Below are 19,361 nucleotides of genomic sequence, written 5' to 3'. Positions count from 1 at the left end.
ATTTTTATAAAGTTCTGTATGGAATGTTTCTCTTTAGGCAGGAAGCACATGCTGACCACTCAGGCGAGCCACAACGAGAACATGAATGAGAATTAAATGAGGTGTACACTAGGTGGTGGGGGATATGACATATATTCTCATCTCCTTACATGACTGTATAGGACACAGATACCCACATACCTTCTGCTGCCCAGTGATGAGCTGTTCAGCTGCAGGCTAAGTTAGGAAATTGTGGAGGGTGACTGCAGTAATGTTGCTGGTTCTAGTCTCACTAACACAGTATTTGGGGCATTAGCCAATAAAATGGATAATACCACAGAGAGGAAGAATCTCAGAGGGCTTCAGTCTTATCTGAGCTGTCCAGCTACACATGAAGGGTGATTGACATTCATAATTATTTAATATAATCTTTTTGAGGGGACCCTTTCATATAATTGGTAAGTTAACAATAGTTACTGGGAACTTAGTTACTCTAAAGAGAAGGTCCTTTAGGATCTTGAAGTCTCTTTAGGAATGTTTTTTATACACTGAGGGAGAAAAAATTGAGACCATTTATAAAGCAAAATGCAATAAAAGAAAATTAATATTCCTTTGCATATACTGTGGGTAAAGAGACTTGAGTGAAAGAGCTACTCAGGGTGGAGCACTGAGCAGAGGAGAAAGGGGATTTCAGGATGGGAAGACAACACTGTCCCTCAGTGGGTTCAGGGGCATGAGCAACAGGTGTGGTGGATGTGGGGGGCAGGCACAGCGCCCCCTGGGCGGGCAAGGAGGCTGGGGCTGAGTTCAGGCTCTAACCAGGCACTTTGAGAACAATCTATGGCAGAGAGGTGCCCAGATGGCATCTGCGTGTATTACATGATGTCTTACATGATGAATAACCGTGAAATATCCGCATTGAGTTTCTGTTTACATTTTCTATCACTTTTCAGCCTACAAAATTAAGCTAATGTAAAAAAAACCCCAAAGTTATAGAAACCTATGACGTAGAAGTGAAATATTCCATAATCCCATTGACAAACGTAAACACAATTAGCAATTGCTCATGAACACTAAAATAGATAAATAAAAAAGACTTTTATCATTTGGGACCTTGGAATTGTAAAAAGAAACATCTCCTATTTTCCTAATTTGTTTACACCTTACATTACAAAACATGATATAATATCTCATCTATAGAAAGAGGCTTTTTGGTTATTTTCTCTCCCTGACATTCACTGTGTGATGCCATTGAGAATTCGGGTCTATAGAAGGCAGTGAACAGGACCCCTTAGTCATTCCCACCCTCCTTGGTGAAACCATACTCCTAGAGCCTACAAATTCATACAGTAGAGCAGGGCTATCTAGCCTATTGGCATCTCTGGGCCACACTGGAAGAAGAGTTGTCTTGGGCCACACATTAAATACATTGTGACATGTAATCACACACAAAAAAATCTCATAATGTTTTAAGTAAATTTACAATTTGGTATTGGGCCACATTCACAGCCATCCTGGGCTGCATGCGGCCCCAGGGCCACAGGTTGGACTCCCCTGGGAGACTCTCAAGGGGGTAACTTGCGCACGTAGCAGGTACGACCCATTTGGGGTCAGAGAAGAAGGAAGAAGGAACTGTTTGTGCTCCCCACAGGCTGGATTCAACACTGCATTGGTCAGTGACCCAGGTCTGGGCTTTGCAGGTCCTCTAGCAGGGAAAGAGTTACTCCCAGGCTCTGCGTCCCTGAAAGGGCTGAGGAAACAGATACTGCGCACTGATGTGGGAAGTGAACGAGCTGGAGACACAAACGTGTCCGTCTCCTGTTGGCCTTTCAAGAGGATCTAAGGATCAGAAACAGCCAGTTCTAATTTCTCCTAGTAATTTCCAGGGGTTGAAGTAAATCAAATTACCTCTTTAGCTTGAACTTGTTTATGCCAAAGGAAAGTAATACTCTGTGGGTGCGGCCCAGCGCTTTGAAACTTACAGATTGGAAGTGATATGAGAACCAAATACGGAGAACCTTGGAGCAAATTGTGAGATTTACCCACTTTCTACCCCCACCCCCAAGTCCAAAGTGAAGCAGGATTATGATAGGAGATATGAAATCTGGAGGGCTGACTGGTTGCTGGTTTGGATTTCCAAAGGAATTTGAGATTAAGAGAATTATGAACCAGAGGTTCAACAAAACTCCAAATGAGGATTGATACATGAAGGGGAAAGATGGAAATCAATGAACTTTCGAAGTAGTGATAGTCCAGTAATGGGGGAAGCAGCAAGCTCAGACTGAAAGGACCGTCTGTGGTGAAGAGTTTGTACCAGGAATGCAAGAACGGACATCAGGGATTTAAGTTAGACAAAGAAGGGAGAATTCAGTAATGGGTAGGTTACTAAGGGCAGCTCTTGAATAGGTTTCTCTGTGGGGTTTTAAAATAAAATAGAATTTTTCTAGGCTAACGGCTAGAGGTGAAGAGCATGTGCTGGATAATGAAAACAAGACTTTCCTTGTATAGGGCTTCAGTTTGAAGATTTATGGTTTTAAAACTGACATGATCTCATCTGACCCCCCCACCCCCCAATCTCTGAGAGGGCAGGGCCACAATGACCTCACTAGTGAGGAAATCTCAAGACAAAGGGTTAAGTTCCACTTGGGAGGGGAGAGATGGAGGAAGGAAGGCAGACCTCGGAGGGTTTTGAAGTTCAGAGGGAAGTGAGACTTTTTTTTTTAAAGAAAACGTTTGTTCCTTCCCAGGTACACTTGATTACTCACTGTTGAGTAGGCGGAAGTCAAGGAATGGGTAGGAGCCGCGGCGCTCTGCAGGAACCCCCGTCTGACCTCTCAGTCGTGCATCTCCTAGAAAACAGAAGATCCAGACAAATGTTTGCAAACGTCGCCAAGAGCATTCACTTTCCCTCCGCGAATCCTCCTTCCCACTGACGTCGCTGGAACCAACACCAAATACCAGGGGAAAATGATTTCCATTCACCTTCCTCAAGAAAGTGCCACATAGGAGCGTAATGAACTTGGCCAAGCTCGAAGAAATGAAGCAGCATTCTCTATTATATTTGCCTGAAAGATGCGTCTGTGAAAATTTTAGTAATTACAAAGTTTCCATAGCCTTTTTATACTCCTAAGGGCCATAAAGATGAAACATCTAAATCTGGAAGGATGAACAGTGTGCTGGGATTATAGTTTTTATTCTTATTAGGAGTTTAATCACCCACAGCGCCGTTTCTCTTAGATCTAGCACGATTGTTTTCTGACTGGTGTCCACTTTCTTTGTTCCCCAGGTTGTACCACTGGTCTGCTTCAGACTCTGTGCAGAGGAAGGCCAGCCCAGCTCCAGGTGCTGCAGACACTTAGCCTCCCCTGGACATAGTTGGCAGAGATTCTAATACTTATTTGTAGGTTATTTTAATGTCTGTGTTCATGTTCCTCTTTGGAGTGTGGCCTGCCTTCCAGATTAAGGGAGGTAATGAAGTACGGTTGAGGGAGCCCGGAATTTAGAGTAATGTAGACCTTGGATGGCAGGTTCTGAGCCTCAGTTGCCTCGCCTCAAGGTGTCATTGGTTGGAGAATATAAAATAACCTTTGATGGCTGACAATAAATGCTGCATTTCCTTCCTCCCACACTCCTGCAGCGCAGGAATCACGCATATTACATGCTCTGCATTTCTCCAGAGTGCTTTGTGTGTTGCCTGGTACTTAGCAATTTCTAAGTGAATGTCCTCTGTGGACAAAAACAAATAGAAAGACCAAATTCCCAGTCAGTACATACAACATGAAATCAGAAGAGAGGTAAAAATACATAAGCACTAATGCATTTCTGGAACAACTGAATCAGGAAATGTCTCTTCCATGAGTAATGGGTCCACTCTAGACACGGGGTGACCCTGGGGCCTGAGTCAGAGAGAGGGGAGAAGGAACAAGTCTTCTTCCTGACTCCTGAGTTAACCAGAGCCTGGGAGAGAGCCCCGTCAGCGGGCACCCCTGCAATCAACAGTGTTGGAAATATCTCTCGTAGACGGGCCTCGTGGGGACTTGGGCTTATAAACCGCAAGCACTGAGCCCTTGGGCTATTCTCGACTTTGAATTTTATATCCGTGCCTTATTTAGTGCATCAGATATTGCAGTGACTTACTGATATTAAAGAACGTTATAGTTTATGGACTATAGTAAAGTGGGAGGACGAGGGAAGAGATGGAATGGTATATTTCTGACATCAAAGAGGGGAATGCTGTCAGCATTCGGGAGGTTTCTGGGGGTGGACAGTCAACTGAGGAAGGCCCCTGGGAGGAGCCGATGGGTGACCTCTCGTCAACAGTTGTTCTGAGTACCCTCTGTGTATAAATCTCTAAAGAGTTTACAAAGCACAAACCTCACAATATATTTATTTTCTTGTTTGTCTCATTAGATCCTCCCAATAGCCTTGTGAAGAGAGTCACTATTATTCTCCTTACTGGATAGATGAGAAAATAGAGGCTCAGAGAAGAAATAGCAGTGAAGACGGCTGGTCGCCCTCCTAGCCCCAGCTCAGGGCTCAGGTCCTTTAAAGGCATTCGGTAGATGGTCTACTGCCTTTAACGGATGGCCTGAGTTTATGGTGCTTTAAACTTATAATTAGCAGAGCTAGTCCTTAAATCTAGGTTGTTAAACTTCATAGGAAGAGCTCTCTCCTCAATACCATTGGTTTCTAACCTTATAAAGCATGCACAGATGGTTTTTAAAATGAAAACAAAAATCACAGACCACACGTGATAGAAGATGAACTTTCCATAGGCAATGAGAAGCATGTTAAAATGCTACAATAAATTCAGCACTGCCCTTAAGTGAATTTATATTTTATAAATGACAGTAAGCTAGACATACACTTGAAAAACTGTGTGTAGATGAGACCATGGTAATTCGGTTTACAAAGCCTGCTGGACTTGTGGATTTGCTGACCTGTTGTGTCATCCTTTCGGGCTTCTCCAAGGGCTTTCAGGCTCACCAACTGGGAATCATTTTTTTTCTCAGCATTACCAAGGAGTTCCTCCTGGTTTTGTAGCCCGGAGGGCACTACAGTCCCAGAAAATTTCTGTATAATATCAATGCAGGGCTTAAAGCCTCTGCCAGAATTTATTCCATTTGTCCATCTGAGAGTCTAAGGCAGAGGAAGCCCATCATCACGGAAGACTTCTGATTTAGAGAAACGGAGAGGGGACGGCACCACGCAGCAGAATGGAGAGAACGAGAGTGATAAGCTGGGAATCAGGGACTCCTGTTACTGAGGGGGCCAGTATTTTACCGTCTTGGGTGACCCTGGGGAAATTAATACACCATTTGGAGGCCCAGTTTTCTAACATTTAGATTAGCATAATTATAGCAGTTTTGCCCACTCTGAGGGGTTGTTGAGAGGAGGTTATAAGGTGCATGAAAACAACATGCTAGTTAACTTTGATTGGACATTTACATTGTGCCCAGCATTTCACAAGCGTTTTCTCCCATTGCCTACCCAGCCACCCAGTGAAGGAGGTTTCATTACTGGACTGTTTTACAGATGAGGAAACTGAAGCCAGTGGAAATTTGATAATTTGTCTGAGATCGCAGAGCTAGTAAGTATGGGGTTTGAGCTCAAACTCAGTATTGGCTCCAAACTCCATGTTCTTACCCATTCTCCTATATTATCAGGATAAAAAAACTTATACAACTAGTTTAGTGTTAACTTTTTATTAGCCAAATGTATCCTTTGGTTGCTATGTGCCAATAAACCGAATATATATTCATCATGATTCCTGGAAACTGAATGTTAGGAGAATCTACCCCCTTGATGAATATGAGATTCAATCATATAGATACTGTTCATTTAAATAGAAGTCCAGTGGAAATGGGCTTTAGAATAAGACAACCAGATCTTTTCTGGATCAGCAAGGCATCTATTATTTTCAAATAAGAAATGGAAGGCAATTATTAAAACTATTATTCAGCAAAACTGAAGCTACCTGGCAACTCATTTATTCAAGCTCTTAATTAAGTAGAGTTTTCCTGACGCAACCTCAATTTTGGGAAAAAGAGACAAATAACAATGAAGCAAGTGGATAGCAAAAATATCTAAATTAACAAGCAAGGCAAAACAAACAAACAAACAAACAAACAGCAGCAACAGCTACAAAACCCATCCCCGAGAGTTTCCCTTCAGTGCTCATTCTGTCATAACTACAATTACAGTCTTGAAGCAAATTGCTCATAGACCTAATAATAGCCTTCAGATGTAGTAGATAGCTGTTTTAGAAAAGGATTAAATCGTGTGAAAAAATAGTAAAGCAGGAGGCAGGACAATTGTCAGTGGGCTAACAATGCATCTGAGAAACTTCCCAAGAGACCAAACATTGCATATGTCGAGCATTCTATCTAATTGAAGCTTTAATACGGTAATTTCTGTTTTAAGCATATATTTATAATATAGAAAGATCTTGTTCCTTCTCCTTGCGTCTGATACTAAATTGCTTCAAGATGCTTGCGGGAAGAGAGAAATAATTCAGAAACAACAGTCCCTGGAGGAGCAGAGGCCCCTGGCTGATGTCCGAAGAACAGAGCAAGTGGCGTCCTGCTGAACTGCTTTTACTGGCCGTGGCCTCGGGTAATCATCTGTTTACCTAAGGCCTTATATCCAAGCTAAACAATTATTTTGACTATTCATTAGGCCCTTGTTTAACTTCAGCAACTTTCTTTCTGGCAAATGAAAGGTGCTGTGGAAGCGGGGTAGGGAGCGTTGACAGCTCAGTCGTGTCCCTAGTCTGTTCTTATTGTGTTCCAAAATGAAACAAACGGCAGGGGAATTCTTATTTTGAAAGGGCTGCTCCTCGTTTGCCCCTTGAGGCTGCAAACACAACATGTCGTCCTTGAGTATTTAAGGCTGCAAACACGGGCAGAGAGCTGAGCATTTTGACTCCAAGGAGCCAAGACCTGGAGAAAGCCACTCACCCTCCCGGGGGACATGGTTCCGGAATGGACCTCTTGCCCACTTGGCCTCTCGGGCTGTCTCTGTTTAATAAAAGCTTGTGCTAGGGAGCAGACATTATGCGGCCTCTTATGTAACTGGCAAAGAGTGTGGAGGTTCTGATGGCGATGACAACTTACAGTGGCTGAAACATGGGCCACATGACAAGAGCCAGACCTTGGTCCCAATCGCAGTGCCAAGGTCACTTCTGGGTGGGCAAGGGGGAGAGGGAAGGGACGGAGCAGTAGTTTCCATGCTCCTATTGCATCTGAGACGAATGAAGAGGGTGAGGGTAAAGGCTGCAGAGAACACGGCACAGACATTCATAGTGGAGGTGTCCGGAGGAGGAAGAGACCGTGGTCCAGTGAGAAAGACGCAATCCTGGGGCAGCCCCAGGATGTATTGTGGGAGAGAAGAGGCTCTCACGAAAGGTATCCCTTTGAACTTCTTAGGCATCACTAACTTATGTCACTGCAGCAAACTTGCGAAACGGAGGCAGAGAGAACCCAGATCCTCAGATCCCAGACAAGAACTTTCCCCATGCTGCATGCACTGCCTCAGCCGGCAGCTTTGAACACTGCAGATGACTACTCTCAATTAGCAAAGTGAATTATTTCTCCGGAGATGTTTATCTAGTCTAACAAAGAGGAGGAAGTTTATGCAATTGAATCACTCCTTAGATTTATGGGATAGTAAGGGCAGCCTGTTGTGATAACTCAGGCGCAGATGACTGTTTCGGGCACTGTGAGCTCACATGAGATCCAGGAGGGCTGATTAGAACCAAATTGCTCATCTGGAGGTTCAGACCTGCTGTACTTTCTTGAGTGAGTCTGGGCCTGTCTGGTCACTAGGGGCTGTGTGCTGAGCTGGCTGAGTAGGAGGCTTCCTGCCTATTGATCTTTTGCGCTGATTGTGTATTCCCGGGCTGTCCCTGAGAGAGCTCTGCCTGGAGGAGGAGAGACCAGGAGTCAGTTGTCCAGAAACCACGCTCTTGGCAAGCGAGACAAAACAAAGTTTTCCGTGCGTGTGAAATACAGTTATTTCTTTCTCTTTTTGGTAAAATCCTTGATCCTTCTATTACAGTTAGAGAAAAAGGAAATTTCATCAAGTCAGAGTCGAGTCTCTAAACAAGACTGTACTACGTTGCAGCTGCAGCTTAGAATTATTAAATACTCGTAACAAATGTGCATTTTGGGACTTGAATGCTGTAAAAGTGAGTATTAGATAGCAGTGCTGTTATTTTTTAAAGCAGGTAAAGAAAGTTTTAACTCAGACAAGACAGTCTTCAGACTGGTGGTTTCACAGAGGGAAAATGAGAAAAAAAAGTTTTAACCCCCATGAAGACAGGAGTCCAATAAGAAGAAGATATTGAACAAGAAGCAGCAGGAATGCCTAAAGAGAATTCCAGGAAGCTGTCACCTTAACACAAAGAACATGTCCTTTTACAAAGACGGAGAAGAAGGGGAACAATAAGACAGAGAAGAAGGGGAACACTCTGGGGAGTCATTTCAGGGAACATGCGGTCTGGGTCTGCCTCAAGTAATGCGAACAGCCCTGTAAGCTTGTGCGCTCTTCACTTATTTCTGGGACAGTGCTTTTTTTCACCAGAATTTCACCAAAGCAAAGTCTGTTGTTTTTTTATAAATGCATCACACACACATACTGAAACATATAATGCTGGTACATTGTAGGCACTCAAAAAAATAGTCACTGTTATTCACATTTTGTTACTGTTCCTCTGAGATTCCTGCTTCTCTTCAACCTCCCTCCCCTGTGATAGTTGTCGCTATTTAGGAGGGTTCTAAGTCAGGAGCTGTTTGACGGACTGTATACGGACTGTATACGTTTAAGCTGGTTTAGTCCCCACAAAAATCTGCCCGAGGCAGGTGTGTGGATCCTCCCCATTGTACCGAGGAGCACACAGAGCTTGTCAGTGACTAAAGTGGGATGAGAAGCCAGGTGGCCGCGGGAGCCCCTGCTCTCCAAACCATTGCTGCCCTGGGCCACTGTCTCCATGCTCCGCAGCAGTGACGGGGAGGGATCACCCATGTTGTCATTCATCATTTCCTCCATCAGCCCACACTCCTCTCTCTGCTGGGAAACCCTGGCTTAGTGAAAGTGAGTACCACAACTATGTCCTGAGGAAAGCTGACTGTATATCCAAGGGCTTCTTCACAGCAGCATTACAAGTCCAGTGAACAGGGGTGCAGTGGACCGTGACTCAGGAATGAATGAGGTCCTGATGGTGCGGGTTAGCCCACCACTTCTGGTCTAGTCTAGACTCCACTAAGATATACGTATCTTGCAGGTCAGTACAACTTTTAGGTAAGTGGGTCAGCACAGGGGCCAAGTCTAGGGCAGGCTCAGAGTAGAGCCTACATTAATCCAGTTCATTTAAATAACGCTCATGGAAAACATTATACAAAGTGTTGGAAAGTAGATGGGGAAAAGGGAAATAAAAAGTCCATAAGATGTGTTGACACTCAGAGAGTTAATGATCTAGAAGAGCATCATAGAAATGAGCAAATACAGTACAAGCTGGAAGGAGTCTAAGTTTTAACGATACTGAGGCATTTGTGTTTGGCTCTCTCTCTCTCTGAAGCGTTGTGGGGCTTTATGATTTTATTTGGGTGAGTAGCTTGGAGATCTCTGGATCTCAGATGGCTTCCTAGCAATCCCTTAAAGTGTTTCTCTTAGTATTGCACACCTGAAACCTATGTAATTTTAGTAACTGATGTCACCTCAATAAAATAGATTTAAAAAATAAAATGTTTCATTTAGTGAAATTTCAAAAAGAATCTTTTAATGTTCAATTTACAAATTTAATATAAATTCACATTTTAGAACCGTGGTTGAAGGTGAGATTTAGGCTCTCACATCAGGTATCCAGTAAGTAAATTTCCGTAGGTATGGTCAGGTGATTTAATGAGGCTCTTTTTGGAAACCACTTTCTATTAGGAAGAGATGTCCTTTGTATCTGATGAGCGTGTTAGTTTTTTTGAAAAATAATATATTCGGTGGGAGAGGAAGGGGAGGAGAAAGAGAGAAAAGGAAGGTGAAAAGAGAGAAGGGAGGGGAGGAGCAGGGAGAGGAGAGACAGGAGGCTACAGAGAAAATGGGGAGGCATTGAGCAGTGGGGCTGAGGAAGAGGAAGGTGTCAGGGATAATTCTTAGATTTCTGTCTTGCATGACTGGATGGTTAGCTGTGACAATCAAGAAAAAGGGAAATCTCAAAGAGACATTATTTTACGTCCTTCATCTGATAAATGGCATGTAGTATAAATAATATTGATGATAACATGATATTTTTAGTAGGCAATACAATGGTGTGAAATCTTTGGACAAGTTTTAGCCTCATGGAGCTTACAGGCCACCAGAGGGAACAGTACAGAACAACTGTATGCATACCTGTCAAGGTGCAACTTTGGATAGTGGAACAAAAGAGATGTATATTGTGTTAATAAACTTATAATAGACACAAACTTATAATGGACTTCACTTTGCCAGAGAGGTTGTTTTACTGAGGAAGTGGCATTTCATTTTAGGTCTGGTGAATGAACAGGAGTTAATCCGAAGTGAATATATGCCCCAATTTGCCCTGAAAAGCCTTGATTTCTGCCTGTTTTCTTGCTGCTTTAATTAGCAATAGTGTCCTTTCATACTCAGAAGTATTCTGGTTGGATCATACATTTCATGGTCACCCTGAGTACAGCAATCCAGGCAGAAGTTCAAGGCTGAAGGCCCTGTGGGAGGAGGGTGGCATATATGAGGCACCACAATAAGACCAAGTGCATCATAAAAGAGAACAAAGTGGACCATGGAGTATAATGAAGTTGGGGAGATATCAAGATTGTAGGACAGGCCGAAAAATTTGACTTTATTCCATGTGAATTTGGAAGCCACCAGATGATTTTAAGGGGAAGATGATATCAGATTTCCATATTGAAAAAAAACTTTGGGTGTGCTATGGCGAATGCATTGGAGGGGGCCACGTTAGGAGATCATTCTGATAGTCTAGGCGAGAAAAGGTGGTAGCTTGGGAAGGGAGCTGGTACTGGTAAAGAAGTGAATAGATTTTAGACATACTTAGTAGGTAGAATTAACCTGTGGTGAGGAACTGCGTATGAGGGCTGAGGGAGAGGAAGTATCAAAGATAATTTCCAGATTTCTGGCTTGCATAACTGGATAATTGATTATGCTAATTATAGAAAAGGAAAGCCTAGAAGAACCAGATTTTGGGGAGAAGTGCATGCACTCAACTTGGCCCACACTGAGTTTAAGTGTTAATGAGATTTCAAAGCACAAATGTCCTGTAGGCAGTTGGACAAATGGATCTGGGACTCAGAGGGACTGCCTGAGATGGAGATACAAATTTGTAAATGAAATCAAACTATGAGCATGTATGCAGTTGCGGAGGAAACGGAGACGTGCATAAGGGCCTGACCTCCTTCCCTGAACTACTGAAACATTCAATGTCTTGCTGGAGGAGAGGGGTCTGTGAAGGAGAAAGGGCAGCCACGGAAGTGGGAGGAAACTCAGAATCTCCCTGTGTCGTGGAAGAGAGTAATTCAAGAGAGAGGGAAGGGTTTTCATGCAGAGCTTCCTGAAAGGGTAAGGGCAATAACTGAAAAAAGTCTTTTGGATTTAGTCAAGCAACTGTAGTGGGAAGTAGAAGCAGAGTCCTGTGGACATCATGTAGAGCTGGGGAACTGGGAAGGAGCTGATATTTAGAAGGCTCTTAAGAGACAAGCACATTTTTGAAAAGCAGTGCTTTATACTGTCAGCTTCCCATTGATTCAACTATGGTCATTGAAATGAAGGGAAGGGGTTTTTAGGAAAAAAAAGTATGCTGATCTTAAGGTCAACAGTAATCTCTAAGAATGATATTCATAATAAAACATAATTTAAAAATTGCAGAGAGAATACAGCAGTCTAGGACATGAAAATATCCACACACTTTTGCAAAATGTAGTGATGTCCTGTCTAATCACTTCCTGTACTTAAATACAGTAATACTCCAAGGAAAAAAGTCTAGTGGAAATTATTGCCCAAGAAAAGTTTTTGTCTGGAAAAAAATGGATGGTCTCATCAATGAGCACAAGTATAATTAATAAGATAAAAAAGTCCCAAAATTGCTGAATAATTTTTGTGTTTTTTGAACTTTGAATAATCTGAGAGAAGTGTTTTAATGTATTGTTTGTTTTCATGTGCTTCTGAACTTCCTGATTCTGGCTGGGAACAAGGACAAACCTGCCAAAATACTGCAAAAAAATATGTTGCTGATCACGGGCAGGAAATACTCCAAGTCCCACGAGATATAGCCTGTTCTCAGGAGACTTCCACACCAAGTCTGCTGACCTCAGAAGGAGCATCAGGCCACCAGACTCAAGGCTGGAGCCTGCTCAGGGCCAGGAGGTATTTGGGAGCTCCTCATTCCAGGAGTTTGTGCCAACGTGGTACTTGGGATTCTTTTAAGCTCTAAGTGTTGTTTGTTTTTTTGTTTGTTTTTCAGAAGGGAAACAGATGGCAAAAACTGGACTCAGTAGGGAAATGGTTGAATTGATTATATTATGTCAATCTATTCATTTCTACTGTAATAGCTAAGATTTATTAAACTTTTAGCATGTGCTAGGTATTGTTGGAAGCACTTTTCATGAATTAACTCAGTCCTCTCATTAAGTCCCTTGGACAGAAGTACTGCTGTCAATATCATACCTGAGAGACAGGGGTGTTGCATTACTTTTTCAAGAAGGCGTGGCAGGTGAGCATGAAGGCAGATTTGAAACAAGAGGGGCTGGCTCCACAGCCTGTGCTCTTAGCTTATATGGTACAATCTCAGTTATAATATGTCTGGATCTGAAGCGAGAGCCACAGCATATTGGTAAGGGAGGGTAGTTGTTATATAGAGGGTGGAGGAAGCTAGGGGGTGGAGGGATTGAGCAAATAGGAAAAGGGACTCATGGACATGGACAGCAGTGTGGTGATCACGGGGTGGGGATGGCCAAAGAGGGTATAAGGGGACTAAATGGTAATGGGAAAACAAGGCAAAACAAAACTGCTTCACCAAGTGAAGAAATCAATAGCCCGAGAAGCCATTTCCTACCTCCATTCTGGGCTTTATTCAATCGTCTGTTTTGCTAAGTAGGAGTAATGATATCTGCCCTGCATACCTCACAGAAAGTAGGAACCAAAGAAATCACATGGATAAAAGTGCTTTGACAATCACTTTGTAATAAAGTTTTATTATCAAGAATATCCTTACTGATATTGCTATATAAGTGTTAAATATATTATATATTATATAAATTCTACATTGTATTATCCTTATATATTATATAAATAACATTGATATTGCCACATAAATCTAGGTTAGTGTTGAAGTGTATTCAAAGAGAGGAACATTATTTATTGATATGCTATTAGACATGTGAATTAAGGGTATTGCAGTCTAAAGTTCCTGGGAAACATAGAGGTTTAACAAAATTAAACTTAAAAAAATTGCAAGTTATCAGCTAAACTGTATTTTTCCAACCCCCATCCCCTGCCCAAATTCATATGTTGAAGCCCTGATCCTCAGCACTTCCGAATGTGACTCTGTTTAGAGATAGTTCCTCTAAAGAGCTGATTAAGTAAAATGAGGCTGCTGGCATGGGTCCTAATCCAGTGTGGCTGGTGTTTTTATAAGAAGAGAAAATTTGGACACATGAATTGATGCCAGAGGTGCACAAGCATCCAGGAAAGACCACATGAAGACACAGCAAGAAGGTGGCCATCTGCAAGCCAAGGAGAGAGGCCTCAGAAGAAACCAAATGTGTTGATACCTTGACCTTGGACTTCTAACCTCTAGAGCAGTGAGAAAACACATTTCTGATGTTTAAAACACCCCCAGTCTATGGTATTTTCTTGTAATAGATGAAGAGGCTGCTTCTACTGGCAATGAAGGCTCAACAGAATTGTGGGTTCTGGTGTTCCAAGCTCTAAAAGGGACTTCCTACATGTACTCATTCCGGTTTTCAGGATCCCGTTCCTTCCGTTTGGTGCCTTCCCTTTCACAGTAGACATCTTGCCATGTATTGTAATTCAGCCACTAGCAGGATGAGAATCTGGGCTTGGTTTTCAAGAATTTCTGCTCTGCAGCTCTAGAAAGTGAATCTCTCTCAGGGCACATGGAGAGGCTTCCAGGTCATTTGCGCAGCACTTGAGGTAGAAACGAGAATCCCTTAGCTCATCCTGTTCTTTCCCCACTTTCGTCAGTAACATCAGGAACCATCGACTGAACTCGTTATACTTGTTAGTTTGACTGAAGTGTTCAAACACATACATGCTTCTTACATGTGTTTGATCAGGAGGACCCAGTGTTGATATTTTGTGTATCTCTATTGCCACATCATACCGTAGGCTACCGGCCCTCTCTTGACTATGGGAAATGGAGTAATTAGCATCCTTAAATCTAATCAGATTAGAGAGTCAATTCTGGAAAATCTGAAACTTATTCAGAAAACTCATCCTTAAGATTCTGTTCCTCTAGCACCATTCTTTGTGCCAAAATCTCTGTGTTAGTCAGCTGTTCATTTGGAGGACCCTGACTGATACATGTGGCATTTTTCAGATCCTTAATATATTAATGTTCACTGTGAACATCCAAGGAGGTGAGATCATCCAGCCTTTCCCAAACACAGTTGTCCACAAAACACAGTTTTCAAGTATTTTCTAAGGTGAGTGTTTAGGGAAAATGATGGAATATACACTGCACTACATGGAGAATTTGTGTGAGTGGGTGAGGAAGAGTGTGCGTGTACGTGCAATGCATGGGTTAAAATCTTACACCGGGGCGGGGGTGGGGGGGGAGCTGAGAGGCCCTCTGCCTTCCCGCCTCTGGTACCATCACTCCTTACGCTCTTTTCGTATTCGACTAAGTCTACAGTTCTGGTTTGAGTTTCATTTTTGGGCTACAGACCGACTGGATATTTATCCACTTATTACTTAGAGATGTGTTTGAATACCTACTATGTGCCAGGCCCTGTTCTTGGTCCTGGGAATATAGTGGTGAACAAAACAGACAAGATGTGACTGCTCTGGTGAGGCTCAGGTTCTGGTGGGGGGAGAGAGATGATAGAGAAAATCAACAAGTAAATTGCCTAGAGGGACGCGATGACACAATGTGGGTGCTGCGGGCTGAAATAAAGCAGGGAAGGAGCCAGGGAGGGCTGGGTGGCCTGGATGGGCGTGGGACTGCAGTTTAAATAGAGGAGGGTCTATTTATTTAAAGATGGATCTAAGGTGACATGGAACAGATGGGAGTGAAATGTGGGAGGTGCCCTGAGACCATCTGGGAGGGGCATTTCAGGCTCAGGGAACAGCAAGCACATGGCCACAAGAACATGTGGGTATGTTCTAGAAACAGCAGGGGGGCCAGCCCGCTGGAGCAGAGAGAGTGTAGGGAGAATGAGAGAGAGAATGTAGGGCGAGTGTTTTTTTCCCGTAACCCAGGTCCTGTCTTGTGTCCTGGTCAGTCACCAAGGCCTGTTACTGTGCAGCCCCCTCACCTCACAGCAGACAGGTGGTTTTATCACCCTGCAGGATAGCCACTCCCTTAGGGCCTGAGTGTGCGGCCCTCTCTAGGAAAGGGCGCTGAGCCACACTAAGTATTCTCCTGGCTTCACAGAGAAGACAGAAAATGGATCATGGCACACAGCCATATGGCTACTTTAGTCTCCAAGTCAACATCAAGTTAATGAGTATATATGATACAAAGACATGTATTTTGGGGAGAGGTGCATTTTGGAGTATTTAATTTCATCTGTAATATCAATTAAACTGATTTTTGCAGGATACGTGCTTGGAGGAAAGAGCTTGCAGAATATTGACATTGAAGAGGACTATTTAGGAAACAAAGTATGAAACTCAAGATGCGTTGGTTACAGTAGACACAGTACCTGAAACCTGCACTTCTGTGACTGGACCTGACTCATGATGGGGCCCACTGGACCATACACTGGTTTTCCCAATCGGAACTTGGCTGCGCCCGGAGCACACTCCTCCCATGCTTGTTTGCACAGCCATCGTAACTAAACTTGGTGACCGAACTAAAGAGGAGCTACTTTATCAACAGAGGTCGTCTGATGTTTTTTTTAAACCAAATAAAATTCAGACAACTTTTGCCTTTTTCTAGTTTTCTGATATTCCTGTTCTCCATGATCCTACCAGGATTATTGCCAGGAGTTTAGCAAATACATCTGCAAATAGTTGGGATTATAACTCACTAGACCCAGAATCTTGAATTTTTGCAAAATTGCCCTTGTTTTTATTTTGCCTGTTGGTTTCTCACTTTCTTTAGCTTCCATTCTAATGCTTCACCCTGAACCTTTTTAAAAACAAAGCCATAGTAACTCTTCTTTCGAATGCATTCTTGTTGACGAGAAGAAAGACAAAAAATGGGTAGTCAACACTTGCTGCTTTCTCTTAGTCTTCTGCTGCTCTTAACGTTTTGCTGCTTTCCTAGACCATGGCCTGGTCCTTTCCCATCCCTGTTCTTTAAAGAACATTTTAATAAATCCATTAAAAATTCTCTTTATTACTGGTTTGCCTCACACACTTGTGTTTGCCTTTGGTTAGATAAATGCTCCTCTGTCTTTTGTGTATGCTATTAATATTTTTAAAATATTTGAACCTGACACAGAACTTTCTGTGCACTTTCATTGGCTTCTGTAGGTAAACCTCTCTATCCTTGATGACTGAGATATTTTGTGATCTTAATATAATATAGTGCAATTTCTGTGTTTCCCATCTACAAACCCAAAAGTCCAAGAATATGTCTTAGCCATTACTGAGAAGACAATGCCTGAATTAACGGAATGAGTACACCTTATAAGAAACTTATCTTTTTGAGTTTTCTGTTTTTATGAAGTCTTACAGCCTTTAAGAATCTATTTTGTCATCAACAGAAATATCTCACTTTTTGAAATTAAAGTCTACCCAGTCCAGAATTCCCTTTTCAGTGAATTGCACTTTCCTATACCACTTTCCTCTTGTAATAATTAAACCCAGCAAAGGAGTTCTTTGTGTCCAAACCCAATTACGTGGCTTCAGTCTGAGAACTGGGACTGGAAAACCCATCCAACTGTATCGAAATGATTCTTTTGGACCTAATAAACAAACAATAATCTTCCTTCTCAGTGTTCACTGAGTACCAATTATAAGTCTATTACACTCATGTATTATTATATGAAGTATTACTATCATTGTGCAATATAACATAATGACAATAACTTTTATGCGACCAGGTGATATCAGGGGGACAATTTCTTTTAGTACAAGTTGCTTACTTTTTCACATCTAGTATGCTACTTACTGCTTTACTTTGCTACGTATTATTGTAACTGATGGATTTATGTGTACTCTGTAATTTCTTTTATAGTTAGTACAAACTTTATGCTTTGTATTGCTTATCATTTTAAACACTCAAGATTCTACCACCTGTATTTTTCCAGGAGTTCGCTGCTTTTTCACTTCATAACACACATAGAAAAATAACATTTGATTCCCGTTGGGCTAAATATATCTGGTTGCTCCCGGCCAGAGTATTTTGGACTGGGATCTCGGTTGTCCCAGGCCTGCCTGGCCACCCTGGGGGTTGAGAGGACCAGTGTCCCAACGCACTGAAAACCCATTCATAGCACATTGGTTGGGAAACTGATCAATAGGATTAAGATGATACTCCCTGAAAACAATCCTCAAACATAGCTCAGCATATGTTGGAGGTCACAGAATCAACAGACTCTTCAGAAGGGGCTGGGCAGGGTGGAGTGTGGGCCATGGAAATTTGGAGTATAGGAAGGGGACAATCATTTAAAGCAAATGGTTTTATTTCTCTGGACTGACATGGTGATGTCCTGGAAAAAGATAAGCTCTTGCTCACCTTTAACCTTCCAGTCATGATTCAGCGTGACATTTTCTCTTATTTTTTCCACTGTATTTCCAGACCGGTCTGGATTTTCCCTCTTCACCCCAGGTTTGGGAGGAAAATGAAATTAGACTAATATTCCACTCTCTTTTACAACTATCAAAGATCAGTTGTTTTCAATCAGATATTCTGATTTAATATATCTGGAGTGAGTCTGGGCTTAGGTATTTTTACAAATATTCTCAGTGATTTCAGTGGGCAGAATTGTTGAGAACCACTGATGGGTATCAGTGGGATAATGGGAATTTTGAAACTGAGCACATCTGTGAAAGGACACACCCTGAACCACAATCGTTCAAAGTAGAGAGGAGACAGGAGGTAAAAGCAGAGAGTACAGAAAGCAAACATTTGTATCATGCATCATCTTTGGGCATCTCTGTGTCTTGTTGGGATTTGGACACTTCTGTTAGGAGAGTGGCTTATTACTGCTCTGGTGAGATAGAAGAAGCTTTGTAGAACAAATCAACTTGTAAAACATTTCAAAAAGGAAAAGGTAGTAAAAATTATGAAGTGTGAATTCATAAATCAGCAAGAAAGAAGGGCCAGAGCAGCAAGTGGAGAAATAGATGGAGGAGTCATTTGTTGGGGAGAGAGGACTGTGTGTGTGGCAAGGGGGGGGCAGGGTGGCGGGGAGCAAAGGAAGGAGAGATACAGACTCTGGGCTCAGTGAGAAACTTGGTCATTGAGGAAAAATCAGAGTACTCTGTACAGGGCTGGCTCAAACTTAGAAGGGTCATTGGCACATTTTCTTTCTTTGAGTGGGCAATCAGAGCTGAGGAAGATGTTTGTCACCAACAATTTGTACTCACATATCAAAGCAAAATTATAACAAAAATAATACACTGTAGTACCCTTGAAAACTCTTCACTGACAAGACTAAGAGCATAATAAGATACAGGCACATTTTCTATTATTTAGTATGTAGAACTCACAGTTCTAATTCTGAAGAAAAATACAAGGCCTGTTTTATGATGTGGCATCTGTGAAGCCACCTCTTATCCTTGTAACCCCTTAAACTGGAAGCGCAAGTCTCCAAATTCCTGAACAAGGACCTTTAGGTTTGTTGCATACTTTTAGTGATAAATTATCACCAACTTTACTGGAAATTTATTTCTGGGTCTTTTCTATGGTTGGCATCATAGCTTTTTTCTCCAGACCTTGATGCCCCACATGTGTTCCGACTTTCTCACAACTGTAGGAAGAGACCCACATTACCTGCCAATGGGAAGATATCATCTTTGGTGATATAAATGCACAGTCATTTCTGAGTTGTTCAAGTTTAACGTTATTATAGGACTCTTTGGGCTAGTTTAAAAATCTCATTTGGTGTCTTACAGCATCTCAGAGAGCCTGCACCGTCGCTAACAATCACTGTGTGTACCACTAAGACAGAGAGTTTGCAGAGATGAATGGTTCCGGGGGGATTCTATGCCAGTGGTTGGGC

General features: G+C 42.4%; 1 protein-coding gene and 1 long non-coding RNA gene across 4 annotated transcripts in view; one reads left to right on the top strand and one right to left on the bottom strand.

The window, feature by feature from the left end:
* PDE7B (phosphodiesterase 7B) overlaps positions 1-19,361 on the bottom strand; it is a 295,725-nt gene that overhangs the window by 69,350 nt on the left and 207,014 nt on the right. For all 3 annotated transcript variants that reach the window (XM_028509574.2, XM_028509572.2, XM_036024756.1), the window contains one exon: positions 2,745-2,828. In XM_028509574.2, coding sequence (XP_028365375.1) covers positions 2,745-2,828 — 84 coding nt within the window. The remainder of the gene's footprint in view (positions 1-2,744; positions 2,829-19,361) is intronic.
* On the top strand, positions 2,826-18,604 carry LOC118500340. The gene is made up of 2 exons (XR_004902908.1): positions 2,826-3,321; positions 12,198-18,604. It is a non-coding gene; the product is annotated as an uncharacterized LOC118500340 (long non-coding RNA).

This window comes from Phyllostomus discolor, chromosome 4, assembly GCF_004126475.2.
Source record: "Phyllostomus discolor isolate MPI-MPIP mPhyDis1 chromosome 4, mPhyDis1.pri.v3, whole genome shotgun sequence".
In the NCBI taxonomy this organism is placed as follows: domain Eukaryota; kingdom Metazoa; phylum Chordata; class Mammalia; order Chiroptera; family Phyllostomidae; genus Phyllostomus; species Phyllostomus discolor.
This window is presented reverse-complemented; position numbering and strand designations above follow the sequence as displayed.